General features: G+C 55.9%; 1 protein-coding gene across 1 annotated transcript; it reads right to left on the reverse strand.

The window, feature by feature from the left end:
- Nucleotides 1-1,485: 1,485 nt before the first annotated feature.
- WNT2B (Wnt family member 2B) lies at nt 1,486-16,921 on the reverse strand. Its single transcript, XM_064733172.1, has 5 exons — nt 16,447-16,921; nt 5,530-5,750; nt 3,665-3,942; nt 3,040-3,304; nt 1,486-2,509 (listed from the first exon to the last, which is right to left on the reverse strand). Exons 1-5 carry the CDS (start codon nt 16,608-16,610, stop codon nt 2,280-2,282), a joined length of 1,158 nt encoding a protein of 385 aa, XP_064589242.1. The 5' UTR covers nt 16,611-16,921; the 3' UTR covers nt 1,486-2,279.
- Nucleotides 16,922-19,477: the final 2,556 nt, after the last annotated feature.

Here is a 19,477-nt window from a genome sequence, read left to right on the forward strand (position 1 = left end):
CAGCTCCAGTGCAAGAGCAGGGAAGGTGCTGCACAACCCTCTTGTGCTGTCAGGGAATTGGTTTAATTCTGTAAAAAGCAGTTTAGGCAGTGGGAAGGTGGGATTCCTGTAATTCTCTCAAGATCTCCAATAAAATGTCACCTTTTGGCTTGGCTGTGGCTTTGCAGCAGCTCTGCTGAAGGTCCTTTTTCTGCATTAGCACTCTCAGGGGTTTGGCGTGGAGGAAGGTGCTTAATTCAGCCCATGCCAGGCTCTTTTAATTCTTTGAGCAGCTCCCCCATCAAAACTGGTTTTAAAGTGGATTTCTCTCTCCACTTAAACTATTATTTCCTAGGGCCATTGAGTAAGATCCCTGTTCAGAAATGCTTTTGGTGGAGTAGCTGGTGGGTGGCTTAGGACCAGAATAATCTTCTTTGCCTTAATCCCATCCTGTTCCTTTGACCTTCCTTCAGACTTTGCTTTGTAGCCTGCTCAGCTCCCTTGCCCACACTTCTCACTGCTTCCAGAGAAAGCCCCAGCTCCTCAGAGACCTCTGACGTGGCCTCTGGCTGCCATAAAGCAGACCCCAGCAAAATGCAGGTGAATGGCCCTGTTGACTTGGCCTCTCTTATTGTTACAAGTTTGGGACTTCCATGAAAACTTCCTCTGTGTGGAACACCCTTGCCCATCAGCACAATGCTGAGCAGTATTAGGAAAATTAACCCCATTTTTCTGGCTCAGGGAGGAGGCACAGCGTGCCTGGGGCAATGTGCAGCCTGGCTCTGGTGGGGGAACTGCAATAGCACTCTCAGCCTCATGGATTGCAATGGTTAAGATAATTTTTCTTTTTTACCTGGGTCAGTTTCGTTTCCAGGTTCAACTGTTATACATTCCATTTGTTTGTGTGGATCAGGACCTTTTGACCAGACTCTATAAAATATTTGTATGCTAAGTAAAGCATTTTTGTAATATCTGCTTGCTCAAATTGGTGGAGAAAAGAGGAAATTTGTAGAGATGAGAGGTGGATCCCTGTAACTTACCTACCAGCAACTCTGCAGCTGCCTTCCCCTCCTCTGATCAGCTTCAATTTTAGTTGATTATGTTTTGAGTGTTTGGAGGTTTTTTAATGGGAAAGAGTTGTAAGTTTATCTAGCATCCCCTGTTGACCCTGTGCTGTAGAACCATGGAATGGTTTGAGTGGTACAGGACTGTAAAACCTTTCTTGTTCCACCCCCTGCCATGGGCAGGGACAGCTTCCACTTGACCAGGTTGGTCCGAGCCCTGTCCAACCTGGCCTTGAACACTTTTGGGGATGGGGCACCTGAAGTGTGATCCTGCTGAGAAAGGGTTCCCTGGAGCTTTGGATGCTCAGCTCCGTAGGAAGCTTTGGGACAGCAGGAGCTGCAAATAGCAGGGAAGAGAAACACTGTGGGCTGGTTCCTGTTCTGGGGATGTGCTCAGCTGAGTGAGTAGGAATTCAAAAAGCAGAGGACATAATTTTCTGGTACAGGTTTATAATGAATTTTGACTTAAAATAATAAGCAGTATACACAACATACACATGACAGTTGTACAGAGATGCTGTTGTATGGTTGACTTCAGAACCTACCAGTAAGTTCACAGGTTTCATTTGCTCTCTCAAGCCCCGTGTGTCCACCAGCATCTAGAGGTGGCCTTTGTCTCTGTGCAGTCCTTCAGAGTTCAGTTCCAGGTTACAGCTCCACTTGTTCCCTGTGCTGGGGACACAAGCCTTGTGCAGAGGTGGCTTTTGCTCAGTGGGGTTAGTGATGTGTCAGGTCTGCTCCAGGGAAACACAGGTATCATGGAACTGTCTTACGAATTCACAACACCCTTCCTCTGGCCTTGCAAAAAAGAAAAAGCAAGAATGCTTTTGCAAGAGTGGATTATTCTGAACTAGTGTTTTTCGCTGGTGAAGCTTTACTGTAACAGATTCTCTGGGGAGGTGCAGGATTCCTCAGCCATCTCGTCCCGACGGTCAGTCCTCCGAGTCTCTGTTGGTCGCACCATCCCTTTGCCAAGAGAACCTTTGCAGGTTCACAGTTTAAGCAAGGATCGCAGCCTCCTGCTAGGTCAGGGATTAGTTTTGCTGAGCACATCGAAGGGCCCACAGTACCTCCTGGGAACCGTAGTCCTTTCCTTAGTGCTTTGGAGAATTAATTAAATAAAAGCCATGCAGTTGAACTACAGCTCCCAGAACATCGTGGCCCTCAGGGCACAGGGGTTTAAAAAAAATTGCAAGGGGGGTGGCAGTGGCTTCTTCCCTCAGTGCTCCCGTCTCATCAGGTCTGGTCCAACCACTCGGCCCGTTTGGGGGCCTTGCACGTGTGCACGTCCACAGTGTCCTCGCACTCCTTGCAGCGCACAGCGCAGCACCAGTGGAACTTGCACTCGCACTTGGTGACGCGGGTGACGCGCGTGGTGTCGTAGCCGCGGCCGCAGCACATCACCTCGCAGCCGTCCGTGCCGCGGGACGCCTTGCTGCACACGCGGCCCGCCGTGCCCAGGGAGCCTGCGGGGGAACGGAGCGGGTCAGGGTGTTCACCTCCCTGTGTGCCAGCATTTCCCTGCCCGCCCATCCCAGGGTGCCCAGGGAGCCTGCGGGGAAACGGAGCGGGTCAGGGTGGTCACATCCCTGTGTCCCTGCACTTCCCTGCCCGCCCCGCCGTGCCCAGGGAGCCTGGGGTGGGAACACAGCATGCCAGGCTGCTCATCTCCCCGGGTCCCTGCTCTCATCCCAGCCTCGGGCTGTGTTCAGAGGAGCAGCTTATGTGTGGAACAGGCTCTGTTGGCTGCTCAAAGGAGCTTTGTGCTGCAGAAGATGGGCTCTTCTGTGATGACCAGAAGCCTGAGGGGTTTTGGACAAATGCAGTCCTGCCTGTGCAGGTGTGGGGTGCTGTGGGGACTCTTGGGTCTGGGTAACCCCCTCTCCAAAGATGGGTTGAGTGGAGGAGCTGAGCCCCCAGGCTGGGCTAGCTGGGAGATGCTGGCCTGTTGGGAAGGGAGGAAGAGATGCTTTTGGGTAACGACTCCAGGTTTTACCTGCTGACTTGTCCATCACGCAGTAATCAGGTGAGTTCTCAAAATACACCAGATCTGTTTTTGTGGGCTTCCTGAAGTTCTTGTTGGCCACGGTGAAGCCAGTGCCATCCTGATTCATCGTCACCTGGATGGCCCCGTTGTATTTCTTCCTCAGGTAATCCCCTGTTTTTCGAAAATCTGACATTGCCAGCCAACAAGTCCTTAGTGTGCAGGAGCCGCTGACGCCGTGGCATTTGCACTCCAGCTTCAGGAAGCGCTTCACAGCCTGTGGGAAGAGAGATGGGTGAGGACCAGTGGTCACCCTGGGCACAGATACTGCAGCAGTGTCCACTCATTGCTGGTGCAGCTTACCAGCCCCTGGCTGTGTGGGATGGGGCTCCTGATGGGAGACAGAGGCTGTGTATGGGGATCACCAATGCCAGCAGCAGCAAGGACACAGGAGGCAAAGGTGAGCGAGGTCCTGCCATTCCCTAGGGCAAGGCAGGGCAGCATCCAGCCTTATCCACAGCAGGAGCTGCCCTCCAAAGATGCCCAAGGTCCCGTTTCTCTGGCCAAGCTGTTTTGGCTGCCCAGTCCCCTCGGGAAGGTCCCAGAGCTCTGGGCTCTGCTGCAGGGCTGCACTCACCATCCTCCCGCAGCGGTTGTTGTGCAGGTTCATCAGCGCCCGGGCATCCTTCACCTTTTTCTCCTTGGCATCCACAAAGGCCTTGGCAAAGCGGATGCCGTAGTTGATGTTGTCGCTGCAGCCGCCCCAGTCGAACTCCCCACGCTCGTCCTTGGAGCGGCCCCTCTTGAGCGGGTCACAGCTGCACACCTTGAGGTCCCCCTGGCTGCACGCCCGCGTGATGGCATAGACCACCCCGGCCGAGGAGATGGCGTACACGAAGGCGGCCTCCCTGCTGCCTGCCAGGGGAGAGAGACAGGAACGGGGAGTGAGCGTGCCAGGCTGTGCCAGGTGTGCCTGCAGCCCATGAGGAACCGGGCCTTGGGGAACGAGACAGGAATGGGGAGTGAGCGTGCCAGGCTGTGCCAAGAGCCTGCAGCCCATGAGGAACCGGGCCTTGGGGAGCGACACCATCCCGTGTGTGGATAAGCCCAGCCCAGCCATCTCTGCTGACCACAGTGTCCGGCCCTGGCTGGCCTGGAGCCCTTCAGGCTGACTGCAGTGCTCAGGGCACATGCCCACGGTGGTGAGAGCAGCCAGCACCTCGGGCCAGGGCGGCTGCCCTCCCTCCCTACCCTCCCTGCCTCCCTCGGGCCGGGCGCGGCTCCTCCCGCACAGCACAGCTTGCTGCTGCTATTCTGTGTCTCTGGTTCAAGTTCGCAGCTGGTTTTATAATGCTGTAAAAGAAGCTGCAAATCAAAACCATGTTAGTCTTCATTTCGAGAGCCTTTGAAAGCAACTTCAAAGGCAGCAGAGCTCTCTTTGGGCCTCGCAGGATGGGGCTGTGGCGAGGAGCTTTCATCATTCCCCATCCTTTGCCAGGACAGGATGCGAGCAGGAGAAAAGGTGCTGTGATGGGAACAGAGAGGCTGAGCAGCAGGCTGCAGCACGGCGGGGTGAAAGCTTCATTCAGCATTCCAGTCCCCTTCCTCCAGTTGGGTCAGGCATCTGGCTTGTGGCTCTGCTGCTTGTCCACCCCACGGGCAGCTGCTCCATCCCCCCGCCAGCAAGGGGCAAGCCCCCCACTCACTGGCTCCTTCTGTGGCACTCACATGTCCTCCATACGAGCTGTGAGTGCAAAGACTCTTCCAGCCGCTTTTGATTTGCAGGCCACATGGCTGGATGCTCCCAGCACGTCATGGGATGCAGCAGCATCTGTCCTGCAGCGCTGCTGCCTGTGCTGGGGCTTGTGCTGGCTCCCAGGGCCTGTTTGCTCCCAGAGCACTGCCGGGGCAGCTGGAGCCCATGGTGCTGCTCCTGCTCTGGAACCGCCCCACCCTGTCCCCATCGTGCCTTTCCTCTCTGTTCCTTGGGTACCTTTCCGGGGTGCATCCCTGCTTGTGTTGTATCTGTCTCTCACCTGGAGGGGGAAGTTCTCTCCCAGTCCTTTGTGCAGGGCTGGCACCTGCCCCGCAGCCATGGTCCTCCTCCACCTCAGAGCCTGGAGCAGGGACTGGAGCTGCATCTGTGCCTTGCCTCCCTTGCCATGCGAGGGAACAGCCAGTTCCCACGTGAATTGCTGAGTCCTGGCCAACCCCGCTCTCCAAATATTTATATATCCCATTACTGTTTACATATGCGCCTGTTCTCCGGAGGTGTCTCCTCCTTCCCCCTTCTCCCCCAGTGCTCCCCCTGCTCCATCTCATCTGGTGCAGCTATTCCAAACGCACTGCTCCGCTCCCATTACGACTTGATTAATTTACAAGGAAAGGCAAAGCTCTCCTCAGGGAGTAATCCAAGCCACCGGGCATGGCAGCCCAGGGGGAGGAGAGACTCTCAGGAAGGGAAGTCCCAGGGTGGTGGGAAGGGGACAGGGCAGGACCTACTTCTCAGCATGACCCGGCCGAAGACGGTGTGGTCGCGGTCCAGGGTGCTGCAGTTCCAGCGGTGGTGCCGGAATTGGTGCTGGCACTCTCGAATCCACTCCTTGGCTCCCTCCCCGACCGACTGCATGATGTCAGGGTACCTCTGGCAGAGCTGCCGCTGCTTGTTCACCAGCCCGGGGATGTTGTCACAGATCACCCTCGCGCCCAGTGCCCCGATGTACCTGCGGGAGAGAAGGGTGCCACGTTACTGCCCTGCCTGCACAGGGCAGTCCCAGCATCACTGAATGCCCTCAGTGGAATGGGACCCACAAGGATCATCCAGTCCAACTCCTGGTCCTGCACGGGACACCCCCAAAATCCCACCCTGTGACTGAGAGCATTGGCTAAACGCTTCTTGAGCTCTGGCAGCCTTAGGGCCACGACCACTGCACCGGGGAGCCCCTTCAGTGCCCCACCACCTTCTGGAAGAACCTTGTCCTGATATCCAGGCTAAACCTCCCCTGACACAGCTCCAGGCATTGCCTTGGTTCCTGTCCCTGGTCACCGAGAGCAGAGATCAGAGCTGCCCCTCCACTACCCCAATGAGTCTTTTTGTTTAATAAAGTAATCCCAAGATGCATGAGCCAGGGGCAAGCAGAGCTTTTCTCAGTGTGTGCATCACTGCAGGAAGGAGCAGGGAGTCCGTGGAGCCCATCTCCCCCCGCAGACAGCCAGCTCTGGGTGCTGTGAGTCATGGATGCCTCCCATAAGCCTGGCCTGTGTCAGCTCCTGGGGCAGCAGCAGAGAACTTGCTGATGTGCAAAATCTCCCTCCCAGCCTCTTCCCAACATGCCAGCCCCGTGCTGTCGCCCAGCCCTGCTGAGCACAGCAGGATGGAGCCCAGCTGAGCCCAGGGGGGCTCCTGCAGCCTCTGCCCTTTCTCCTGCCTGCATTTGTCAGGAATGTCCATGGCACAGACACCTGCGGATGCGCAGGTGAGGGAGGAAGAGGAGCAGGCTGCACCCGTTGGTGCTGCGCTCCTCACACACAGTTGTCCCCCAGCTGTCGATTTCTCTCTGTGCATCTCCTGGACATTCAGTCTTGTGCCCTGAAGCTCCATAACTGGCAGAACTCTGCTGTGGCTCCCACCTTGCCTGCATCCCACCTGTGTCCCGCAGCTGTGGGGAGAGAGCAGGACTCGGAGCAGACAGACAGACAGACAGACAGACAGACAAGGCACAAAGAGCCGCCTGCCGGAGCCTGGCTGAGCCCATGGGCAGCTTTCCACAGCCACGGGGGAGGGACCTGAGCTCTGCCCCGCACTCTCCCCATCCCGACAATGGCAGCAATGTGGAATTTTCCATCCCGGTCGGCTCCTGCCTGCACCACCCGCTCACCCCTCTGGCTGCTTGTGCTTGAGGATGATTTCTGCTGCAGAGCGCAGAGCTGGGATTCTGGCTGGAAGGGATGAGGTTTGGGTGATATTCAGATTTTTTCTAACCCTCAGACTGGAAGCAAAAACCTTCCTTCAATAATAATAAAAAGCAATAAGCTTGGACAATATTTCATTGTCTGTCTCTGGACATGTTCTCTCAGTTCTATCCACCCCAGAGAGAGCTCCCAGGCTCAGGAAAGCCCTGCAAGCACAGAAAGCAATGGGATCTGCTCCCTCTTTTAAAATATTTTGTTTAAATGCTGGCAGAAGCACAAGGTCATCCCGGGCTGGAGCTGAGGATAATAAACCCAGCTCCCCATGGCTTTGCAAAGCCAGACTCCAAGGGGCAGTGAGCTTTATTGTCACAAGCATGCTCACCAGCCTCTCATCCTGAGGCAGAGCAACAGGGGAGTGGCAGAAGCTGTTTGGGAAAGAAAAGCCAACAGGAGCTCCTCAAGCACTGCTGACTGGGGATGCTTCAGTGCCTTGCTCGTGCCAGGCTGAGAGCAGCCCCTTCCTTCCCATGGGGACAGGGCAGAGGAGCATGCCACCAGCTGGATGGTGGCACGGTGACATCGAGTGGGACTGCAGAATTCTTTCCCCAGGGCATGGTCAGCTCCCCAGCCCTGAATTCATCCTGCCCAGCAGGGATGGGGATGGCTGGCTTACCCCTGCCTGTGCTGGCAAGGCAGTGATGAGATGCTGGGAGGCAGCAGGCTGCACGATAGAAGTTCAGAAGTGGCCAAGCTCCTCTTTGCTGGAGAAAAGTGATGCTGAGAAAGGTAAAATGTTCTGTGATGGGCCCCTCACCAGGGACCTTGTGGGGCTGGAGCACTGGTCTCCAGTCCCAGCTGAGGGCTGAGAGTGGGCTGGGACACAGCAGCTGCCTCCCGGACCGGAGAGTGATGGATAAAGCACTCACACCATCCCCTGGGAGACCGAGATCAAGGGAAACCCTCCAGACAAGATAAACACCAGGCACTCCCTTTTTCACACTGGAAGCTAATTACTTCTCCTTAATTCTCCTGCCAAATACCCAGATCAGAGCAAACATTATCAGCAGGAGAAAGTGGAGGGAGAGCAGAGCACAGGGCACCAACTGCTGCAGTAGCAGCTCGCCATGTGCATCCCACAAGGGCCAGTGGTGCATCTCCCTTTGCCTGTGGCAGCACATTTACACAGCACCTACAGGCCTCCATCAGAGTTCATGTGCTGAAATCTAACACACAACCAAAGGGAAAATTCCTCCCATGACCTGGAAAGGCTGCGCTTGTCTCGGCAAAGACGAGAGCTTCCACTTGGTGAGAAATGCTCCAGTAGAGTTCAGTTACTCTGAAATGGAGCAAGACGAGGAACAGCAGAAAATTCTGCCAAGCAGAGTTTTGGGAGGGAAAAAACCCAAACATTTGTTTTGGACAGATGAAAGCATCCCTTCTAATTTTATTTCTCAAAATCTGTGACATTTTAAAAATACTGCAATGAGAAACACAATGGATGTTCCGAGAAGTCCCCAGCTGCCTTATCAGAACTTTGTTTTCAATCAAACGAAGCTGTGCTGGAAGTGGCACACTGCTGCAGTGCTGTACTCTGGGGTAATCTGCATTTTTGTAGTTGAAAATCCCACAAAACCCAAGCCCTGAGTTCAGAAAAGTCTGTGAGAGATAACTACTCCTCATGCTGGAGGCTACTCAGGCCTGGACTTCAGGGCTGGGAGGGGAGAGGCAGGAGCTGGACAGCCTGCCGTGAGAAGGAGCTGGGAGGCAGGGAAGGAGGGAGTGGAAAATTAAGTGCATGTGGGGATAACAATCCCCCACCCTGTCCAACAGGATTCCATATGCTGCTGCCTCCTGAGGGTGTGTGAAGCCCTGGCATCACCCTTTGCCAAGCGCAGAGCTGTTTGCCCAGCTTGGGTACAAAGGGGCTGGCACAACCCCTCTGACCACCCTGGGCTGCATGGTGCAATCAGGAGTGCTGCAGGGTCACCTCCTGCCCATCAGTGTGCCATTCCAAGCTTTTCCAAGTTGCATTTCCCATTTTCCCTGGATCTGGTGTGTGGGGCCGTGCTGCGGGACCTGCGCCATCCCTCCCGCTGTCCCTTCCCTGCTGCTCACAGGGCAGCAAAGGCAGCTGAGCATGGAGACCTTATCTTCCACGGCAGGTGCTTGTGTAGCCTGCGGGGTGAAGGCTCCTGTCCCTCCCTGCGAGCTGCAGGGCTGCATGCAGAGATGCAGCTGCATGCAGAGCCCATCCCAATCCGCGAGTGGAACAGGAGACTCCCGTCACATGCTGCCTCCAAGCTGTTGTTCTTGTGGAGAGTCTGCTGACTTTGGCTCTTGTAAACAAGGAGAAACCTAAATTGCTTCTAAGATAAACATGCAAATCAGAGGCAGACGCATCTCTTTAGCTGGTGGCGCGCAGGCTGGGCTAGCCCCTCCATGGCCGGCTCTGTGTCCGGCTCCTGTACTTCCCACACCAGCCCTCAGCTCCTTGTGCTGCCTCTGCCCCCTGCTCAGGTGACAGAATGCACAGCTCCTCCCCAGAGATCACTGGGAAGAGTCTCTTGGAAAACGGGGTTTTGAAATAAAGAAATCAATTTAATGGGAATTCATAAAATTACATGGAATCGGAAACTGTCCTGTCGCTCTTCCATAATACCAAGGTGCTCCTGCAAAGTGGGTGCCCTAATTCAATGAAATTTGTACTAGACACTGCTTTAGCTAAGACTTGATTTTTTGCCATTTCATAAGGCATTGGAAAACCTATTTGAACAAGATTTTAATAGGGAAATCTTTGGAATTGCCATTCTCAGATAAATCTACATTTTAGTGCTCTGAATTAAAACAGCTGCTTGAAATGTCATAAATTCCTATTGCGGGTTGCACCAATACCATTAAAGGCGCAGTTTTAAATTAGATTAATAGAAGCTAAGCTTAACTAAAACCACTGTCACAGCTTTACCCCCAGCTGCTCCCAGGGGTTCTGGACAGTCTCTGGGGTCTGCTGAGAGCTCTGAGGCTGAGAAGAGAACATGGTTTGGCTTCTTGGTGGCACCAGAGGCTGTTGGAGTCCATCCCCTGGGAAGAGTGATTCAGTTCCCCATTGCTCTGTAACTACCCTGGCTTCTGGTGTCCTCCCATCCCACTGGATCCTCATGAAATTGTATTTTGGAGGGAGGCTGGAAAGCCCTAGGCAGCTATTGGAGACAGCTTGTGCAGATAGGATCAAATCCAACATCCCTCTTTGCCTGCTAAAGAGCAAATTCCATCATGCCTGGCAGCATTTCACCTCCCCGAGTTCTTTGCATACTTCCAGGGATGCTGCACCTTCCTTCCTGTGCTCTCCCTGCCGTGGCAGACAATTTACAGCCAACTGCCAAGCACTTTGGGCTGCAAGGTGCTATAAACATCTGAGATATTATTTTAGTATTACAAACCCTGAGTATTTTATTAAGCCCCACTGGGAACAGGGCCATCCTGGCCTGCTGGAATTGTTAACGCCTTTGAGTGATTAATAGTCCTAATTTCCTCACTTACAGCCACTACTCTGCATGTTGAGAGCCTTAGTCTCACTTCAATAATTTTTAATATCATAATGCTGAGCCACTAGCAGTGCCACTCAGGGGACATTTTTTATTTTCTGCACCATCTTTCTCTTTCTTGTGCATCCCTCTTTTAAAGTTGTCTGCCTTCAGATCCTGCTCAGAGTGGCCTCTCTGTGGCTTTCCTGCACCCTGTGCAATCTTTGGGATGTAGTTTCTGTGGGGAGGACTGAAACTCTGAGCTCCTGGGGAGATGGAGCAGATGGGTGATGCAGTCTCTTGTCCCCTGGGCAGATGTGGGAGATTTTGCTGTTGGCATCTTGCATAACAGTAACCTGAAAACTGAGGTCTGAAAACTTTGGTCAGCACTAGGTTAAAGCTGTTCCTCAGGGACATTGTTGCTGGTGCATGAATACAAAATAATTTGCTCATTAAAATTATGCTTTACCCTTAAGAACCAATTTTTTTTTTTCTCCCCAAATCTCAAAGCCCTTTGCTAAAAGATGGGGAGGTAAGACAGCCTCAGGTGATAAAGCTGGATGTACAATCCTCTTTTCCATGGCATATCCTGTGTGTTGGGTGTGGGCTGCTCCAAGAAGAAGCTCTGATTCCATGGGCTCTGGCCCAGCACAGATCTCCTCATGGCACTGCGGAAATCACTTTTGGTAATAGCAAAAGCTAATGAGTTTGGAAGAGCAGAAGGATTTTTTTCTTTCTTCACTTCTTTCTGAGAAAGATTTCCCATAGGTGAAAGTGACCCTAATGAAAAATGGACTGAGCAGCACAGTTAGGATTATTATAACTGCTCAGAGTGACTGAGAGAACCCATCTGTTCCATCCACCCTAACCAAGAACACCAGGGCTGCTGCAAAGGCCACGGGGTTCATTCTCCGTCAGTCTGACATTACTTTAAAACTTATTTTTCACAGCATGGCTGCCTGGACAGCCGGAGCTGCGGAGCGCCTCGGGATAAAGACTTCCTGGTCACTGACCTCCTGCTTTTATTGCCATGCAGAGACTGCAACAGCAAACTGACAGCGCCGCAGATCGCCGTGTCCCCAGGGCTGCACGTCCTCTCCCCCTGGAGGTGGCAAGGTCAGCTCCTGGAGCTTTGTCCCTGCCCATGGCAAAGGGGCTGGAAATAGATGCTTTAAGGTCCCTTCCAACCATTCTGTGATTCCGTGATTCTGTGATTCTGTGATTCTGTATCATGCCTGCAGCCGTGCCAAGACTGAAAGGGTGATGAGCTGCTTGGCTCTGGTGGCAGAGGCTCCCGCAGGGCACAGGATGGGATCACAGCTGTGGACGCACAGAGGATGGACACACAGAATGGGATCACAGCTACAGACACACAGAATGGGATCACAGCTGTGGACACACAGAATGGGACCACAGCTACAGACACACAGAATGGGATCACAGCTGTGGACACACAGAATGGGACCACAGCTACCAACACGCACGATGGGATCACAGATACGGACACACAGAATGGGATCACAGCTACAGACACACAGAATGGGATCACAGCTGTGGACACACAGAATGGGACCACAGCTACCAACACGCACGATGGGATCACAGCTGTGGACACCCAGGATGGGATCACAGCTACAGCCCCTGGAGCCCCCACACAGCCTGCCAGACCCTGTGTGAGCAAAGCCCCCGGGCTGCTGTGGGTCTGCCCAGCTGAGGCTGGCACGGAGGGGAGGAGCAGCACCCGCAGAGGGTTGGTTACACGTGGGCTCTGCAGCTCCTCCATGCAGCTGTCTTTCCCTTGGCTTGATTTCAAACATTCCTATTGATGCTATTTCCCCTCCCACACACCTTAGTATGATGCCTGCTTAAATGAGCCTCTCTCTCCTGTATCCTGTATCCACACATACGTTGTGGCTCCGTTTTTCCATCACTCCTTGTGCCCATCCTGCAGCTGCGCACGGACAGCACTGGAGCCTCAGTGGGAATACAGGCAGATCCCGGAGGACAGCACCAGTGGGAGCACAGCCAGCAGCCCATCCTGGTGGGAATGTGTCCTTCTCCATCTGCACTGGGGGTCTCCTCACCAAACCCTTGGCCAGAGCCACATCCAGGGCTTCTCTGGGTATGTTTTCCATGCCCAGAAACACACTCCTCCTTCCCTGGCCAAGGAAGGGAGCTGGACCATGATGGCTGCCTGGCTCTGGACTGGTCATCCCTCAAAATCCTCATATGTGCATCACACCCCGGGATGCAGCAGCTCTCTTGGAGCCCCCGTATCCTGACAGCACCATTAGTAGCCCCATGTGGTTGCCAGGCTCCCACATGCTCTCCAACACACACCCAAACTTGCAATCCTCTTCCTTCCACAGATTTGTTTTATCTCTTTGGGAGCCTGATGCCTCCCATCTGTTCTAATGCCAAATGAAATTAAATATTTGTAGTTTCCAAGGGCTGTGGTTAGCAATAAACAAGTTAGCTAACAAGGATTTGGTGTGCTGGGGAGCTGGGGGGGTCTGTGTGGGTTGCAGGAGAGTGGGTGTGTGTGAGGGTGGGATGCAGGGGGGTACGCAGGGCTTTGTGTACATTTTTCTTTAACCAAACCTTTAATTTTAGAATGGCTTTCCACACCAGAACAGCTCGCCGGGCTCTCAATAGCGAGCAAACTCTACTTAGTTATTTACAACAAGTTTGTTTATTGCACAGTTTATGTTTATAAGCAACATTTGTCTAATCTCCCAAATCTTTCCCAAGGAATTTCGGGGGCCGCTTTCGGGGCCCGGCGGCTCTGGCGGCGCGGGGCACAGCCCTGCCAGCGCCATCCCCCAGACGATGCTGCTCTCCCTGCCAGTGCACGCAAGTGTAAACGGGATTTAGGGATTTTCCCGTTGCATTCCTTCCTAATTTCTGTCTGTGTTTCAGCTGGTATTTTGTTGCTAAGGAACACTTTGGAGTTTGGAAGCATTTGAGCGAGGGTGCTGCCCGCCACAGCCACCGCCACCCCGCTGTCACCGTTAGTCACAGAGCCTGGCCACAACCACACAGGCCAAAACCACACTGTCCCCAACCTGTCCCCTCCGCTGTGCTCCGAGCACGTGCACACACACACACAGCCACTCTTTTGGATGCCAAAGTTCACCAATTCCTGGCGTTTATGTGAAGCGGTTGGGCCATGCCTGACGTCACTGAAAATTAATAATTTGCAGTTGTTTAGAAGAAACATTTGGTTGATATTTCCTTTCCATGTACTGTGATCAGAGGAGACCAAATTTTCCTATAAAACTACTTAAAAACTTGACTCTGAAAATGAGAAGCATTTCCTCCAGTTCTCCAAGTTTATTGTGTGTGAATCCCTAGAAGAATTTGGCAATAATAATTAAAATAAGGAAGGATGATGCACCACCAAATGTATTTACTGTAATATCAGTGGTGCTAAAGATGTGCTTGGAAACCTATGCAAATCACTGAATAAGTTTTTTCCCAAACCACAGCTGGTTGAAACCATTTTCAGTAAACCACAATTTCATCTAAACACGCAATTTTATCAGGACTGACCCGTCCAGCACAACAGCACTCGGTGCAGTTTAGGCTTTTCTTAGGAATGCTCTGCTTTCCAGAAGAGAAAGCTCAATTGAAAGTGTGAACCGTAAGAGTTTAATATATTCCATTTCTAGTTGTTTTTGTTTTAAAGTCATGTATTTGAGGTACTTGGGACCGATACAGTTTGGTAACAACGGCCAGAGGCGCAGTGCCTGGCTGGGGCCGTGGGGCTGCCCGGCTCCCAGCACAGCTCCCCAGGCTCGGCTCGGCTCGGCTCGGCTCGGCTCGGCTCCTCTCCTCTCCTCTCCTCTCCTCTCCTCTCCTCTCCTCTCCTCTCCTCTCCTCTCCTCTCCTCTCCTCTCCTCTCCTCTCCTCTCCTCTCCTCTCCTCTCCTCTCCTCTCCTCTCCTCTCCTCTCCTCTCCTCTCCTCTCCTCTCCTCTCCTCTCCTCTCTCCTCTCCTCTCCTCTCCCTGAGCTGCCAGCCGGGATCAGCCTGCAAGCTGAGAACACAAACTGCTGCGGGAGCTAAATGCAGCTTCCCCCAAACAAGCCGCAGCTCCTGCGCTTTGAGCGAGGCCGGTTTTCCTCCCGCTCGCTGGGAAGCGCCACGCGCCCGCAGGGAGGGCAGGCGGCGGCGGCCGTGCTGGGGGCAGCGGGGTACGGCGCGGGCAATAGGTGGTTTTAACTCCCCTCCTAAAGAAGGAATTCCCACCCTGCAGCACGTGTGTTACCAGAACTGCCCAGCCCCGGGCAGATGATGCTGTGACTGCTCCATCCCTCCTTTTTTCCCAGCCATGTTATCCCTGCACCCACTCCTCAGCTCTAACGAACCTCTCTTTCTCCAGCCTCTGTGATAATGGAAATAATCCAACTTCTCCACTGTCCTTTCCTTCCCTCCTCAGCTTTTCACATTTGAGCAGCCTCACCTTGCCCACAGAAGCAATCCTGCCTTCACCTGCCCTGCTGGGTTGGGGCAGAGCTGGCTCTGGAAGCCAGGTCAGTGCTTGTATGAACCTGAGACTCCCCAACAGTGACTCATTTTCTCTCCCAGTGATTCCAGTTCCCCTCAGCTGACCAGGCTTCGGGAAAGTTCCTCTGGCATGGCTGTGAAAAGCCTTGCTCTTTCTACTTTCTGTTTGTCCCCCAAAGCATTTTCTGGTCTCTTGAAGAAGCTGCTTTTGTGCTCAGTTGCCGCCAGGTGCCCCAGCAGCCTGTCCCCTGAGCTCCCGCTCCCTCCGAGCCCCACAGCTTTCCCACCAGCCCCTCTCACCCTGGAATCGCTCTCCGAGGGATGCCAGCCCGGCCGGGGCCGCCACACGCCCAGACGTGCTCTCAAACACCGGGAATACTTGTGCTATCTGCATGGCTATTAAGTGCTCCCGGCCCCTTACAGAGCGCTCCACGGTAGCTGAGAATTTCCAGAAACTACCGTTTTCTACCAGTGGCCGATGGGTTGAATTTGATTAAATTTTGCCTCATCCACCGTGATCTGTTAATGATGATGAGATTGGCATGGAAAACATTGTTTTCCACAAGATTAGAGAGGACTTTTACAGGGTGGGGGACACTGAGAACTTTACTGCAGCCAACTATTTTTTTTCTCTAGTGTTGCTGAACTACTGAAACAGCACAGGGTCACTTGGAAAACTTCTCGATCCTTGTTTTCCTAATTACTGTCATTCTGAATAGATGAATTTTCATTGTTACACGAACCGGGGCAGGAGGGGACTAATTTCCAGAAGGTTTTTGTTATGGCGTCATTTCTGTCTCTTACAAAGCCTCATCTTATCTAAAGGAAGGGGGACATCAACTTTCTTCGCTTCCCAGGCGCAGAGTAAATAACTGCAGCCCGCGGGGATGGGAGCTCCGGCGGGGCCGGGGTGGATCAGCGGATCCGAGCCGCCGGCGCTTCCCCTGCCCGAACCGCACCGAGGGGCTCATCCTCCTGCTCCTGCTCGCCGTGTCCGGGGAGGGAAGGCTGTCAGGGGCGGCACAGCGCACGGGGTTCGGCCCCCGACAGACCCGGATGTCCCTGCGGCGAGTCCCATCCCCAGGGAGGGAGCGGCGGCGTTTTCGGGTGACGGCGCCCCGGAGAAGGACTCGGTACCGGCCCCGGGGCGGCCCCGCTCCGCTCCGGGAGCCCGGGACGCGGCCGGAGCCGCGCAGGTGGAGCCGCGGGGAGCCCGCACGGCCCGGCCGGTCCCGCCGGCTCCCACGGCCGCACGTCGGGCGCTGCGGGGCTCGCTGCGCTCCCGCCGGCGCTGCCGCGTCCCCTGGTCGGTCTTCCCCGTCCCCATCCCCATCCACGTCCCCGCCCTGTCCCCGTTCCCGGCCATTCCCGTTCTCGTCCCCATCTCCATCCCCGTCTCCATCTCCATCCCCGTCCCGCTCCCGCCCGCGGTGCCCGGGGACCGTCGGGGCGGCGGCGCCGCGGCCGGGACTCACTCACCACCACGAGGAGTCGGCGCGGGGCGTCAGGGCGAGCAGCAGGAGGACGAGGGGAAGGCAAAGCCGGGGGGCCGCGCCCGCCGTCCGAGGGAAGGCTCCGCACTCCGTACGCCCGGGGGCCACGGCAATCCCAGGAGACGCTTCCAGGCGGTTTGGGCTGAGCATATCTCTCCGGGGCGGGGTCCAGACGGAGAAACGACCGGGGAAGGGGGTCCTGCCCGCGCTCCCCTCGGGGCACTGCCCGTCACGGCCCCGCGGCGCGTCCGCCGGCTCCGCGCTGCTGAGCGAGCCCCGGCTGGGCCCCCGCGCCCGGGCTCATGCTGCCGCGGGGGGCGGCGGGCGCGGGTCCCTCCCCGCGGGGCCGGGGGCGCTCAGCGGGGCCCGCGCCCCCCGAGCGGCGCGGGGCGGGCGGCGGGGCCGGGCCGGGCCATGGAGGGCCTTGCGCGGAGGGCGAGGGCGCTCTGGGGATGGGAGCGCGGGGGCCGCGGCCAAATATTGCCGGCGCCCGCCGTGCTGCGGGCTCTCATTGGGCAGAGTCAGAGGCGCGGAGCCGCCGCTCCGGCCGGACCGACCCCCGCCTCCCCGAGGGCACGTCGGACAGCCCCCTCCGGGCTCCTGCCCCCGCGCCGCCCCGCACCGGGGCCGCTCCCACCACCGCGCCCGCGCCCGCGGGGATGCGCCGGGAGCCGCCGCTCGCGGCCGCCCCGTCGGGCCCCGCCCGGGGAAGGGGCTCAGCGGGATGCGGGATGGGGATGCGGGATGGGGATGGGTATGCAGGATGGGGATGCAGAATGGGGATGCAGAATGCGGGATGCGGGATGGGAATGCAGGATGCGGGATGGGGATGTGGGATGCGGGATGGGGATAGGGATGGGGATGGGGATGCAGGATGGGGATGCAGGATGCGGGATGCAGGATGCGGGATGTAGATGCGGGGGCCGGGGCAGGCTCCGCCAGCGCTGCCCCCGCCAGGTGTCACTGCTGGGTGGGAAACCGCGGGGGAGCCGCGCTCCGCTGGGCCCCGCGCCCGCCCGGGGCGGGCAGGGGCGGGCAGGAGCGGGCAGCGCACCGAGATCGCCCTGCCGGGAGCTGGCGAGGCGGCCGGGACGGTCCCCGCCATGGGGAGGAGGCGGTGCGGACCCCACGGGTGCCCGGGGACCCGCAGGCAACGGTCTGGGGACAGGGACACAGATACACTCCCCGGGATGGTGCTGGCCACAGCGAGAGCCGCCATCGAGTATCAGTGCCCAAGCTCAGACACAGCCCTTTGCCCTCCCTTCCCCTCGTGCCTCTGTCACCTGTGCCTGTGGGACGGGGAGGGCGCGTGGATGAGCTGCCCTGGGCTCTCAGCTTTCCTTCCTTCATCACCCTAAAACCGGTCACTGACAGCTGGTGAAAACCAGCCTTGCCTGGCAGTTCCCTCTTGCCTGTGCTCCTTCCACACCATGGAGGTGAGCAGGCATTTTGGTCACCTCTCATTGTCCACTTTAGCGATATACCTGATTAATTACTGCGATTGTAAACCCCATTATCCATCAAAGTCCTTTCCCCATTGCCAGAGCCCTCAGCTGCCCCCTCCCCATGAGCCAGCTCAGCTCATTCTGTTCTTTCCTTCCTATTCTCGTTGTTCAGATTAGAGAGAGACTTCCCCAGCCTGAGAGAAACAGGGGCTAGAAGCTCACACACGGTTATAATCCAATTATACTTCAGAAAACTGCAGTGACAGAAAGCTGGTGCTGGTGGGGTGCTGTCCTTTTGTCCGAGTGCCCACACAGAATATTGCATTACAGCTTATCCCCAGAGTGGTGGCACTGAAAAGGCTGATATTTATAGACTGTGGAAGGCTGTGAATTTGTTTAGAAGACCCATCACAGTGGGCAGAGTGCTGGATGCTCTGCTGTGGCCGTTTTGGGAGATTTTCTCTGTTACTGGGTTGTTTCTACACAAAGACAGGAGCCTGAGTGTCCTGCTCTCATGGGGAGGGAAAGGGAGGAGGTGGCAGGCATGATGTTCCTGTGAATGTGCAGGTCTTGGCTGTGGTGCTGGGCAGGCTGGGGCTGAAACTCAGGATGAGAACAAGGGGCTCAGTGCCAGCCCTGGGAGGGAGGGTGCTGCTGTCCGCAGGAGGGATCACAGCTGAATTCTGGTGTTGAAGTGAAATGCTCAGGCTGGGTGCTTTGCACCCAGGACTCTGAATTTCTCTGTCAGCCTGGTGGCTTATTTGGTGCTTGTGTCCATAAACCCCACCTGAGAGCCCATGGACTGCCCTGGGTTTGTTGGAGGCTCTCCCTGCACTGGGCAGTGAGGAGGCCAGGGCAGCTCTCAGTCCTCCGACGGGGCAGAGCCTCATGTTTGATCTTCCATTCAAATTAGCAGTGCTCAGGGTGACTGCGTGCTTCATCCACATGAGCTGTGGGGAGTAAATAAACAAGGCTCTGCTTTCAAAGGCTTTCACAACTCATTAACTTCAAAGGAACGGGCTCTCTATTTTCTCAGCAGGTCGGTTATTCCACAGACCTACTCTGGGTGCTGAAGGTGGTGGCTGGTCATGCCAGAGCGCTGGGGCAGCTGCTGCAGGGCCAGCGTCACACACAGAGCTGCGGCGAGGGGCACAGGAGCAGTCCATGGCCAGTGCCATGCCTAAGGAGGAGAGCAGGGTAAGTAAATGCATGGGCAAGACTGGTGTGTAGCATTCCCTGCTCCAAGAGCTGCTCCATGGTTTGCAAGCCATGGGTGGGCACCAGACCCCCCTTCCCTGCAGAAGGTGCCCCCTCTGTGCTGGAGATGGAGGCAGGGGTCTCGCTGCCCCTGCCTCTCCAGCTGTCTCTCCTGGGTGGGTTGCTGCTGTCACTGTGCAGGCACAGGTGCTGGGTGCCAGGGGAGGCGGCGCTGGGATTGCTGCTGTGCCTGGAGCTCACCTCTCACGTGGCAGCCCCAGGAATAACTCCGAGCCTTGCATAATCACGGCCAGGGGAGAAATCACTGTCCTGGGATAACCCTCAGTGCCAGGCTGGCTTGCCTCATGGGAAGCC

Source organism: Zonotrichia leucophrys, chromosome 26 (assembly GCF_028769735.1).
Source record: "Zonotrichia leucophrys gambelii isolate GWCS_2022_RI chromosome 26, RI_Zleu_2.0, whole genome shotgun sequence".
Classification (NCBI taxonomy): domain Eukaryota; kingdom Metazoa; phylum Chordata; class Aves; order Passeriformes; family Passerellidae; genus Zonotrichia; species Zonotrichia leucophrys.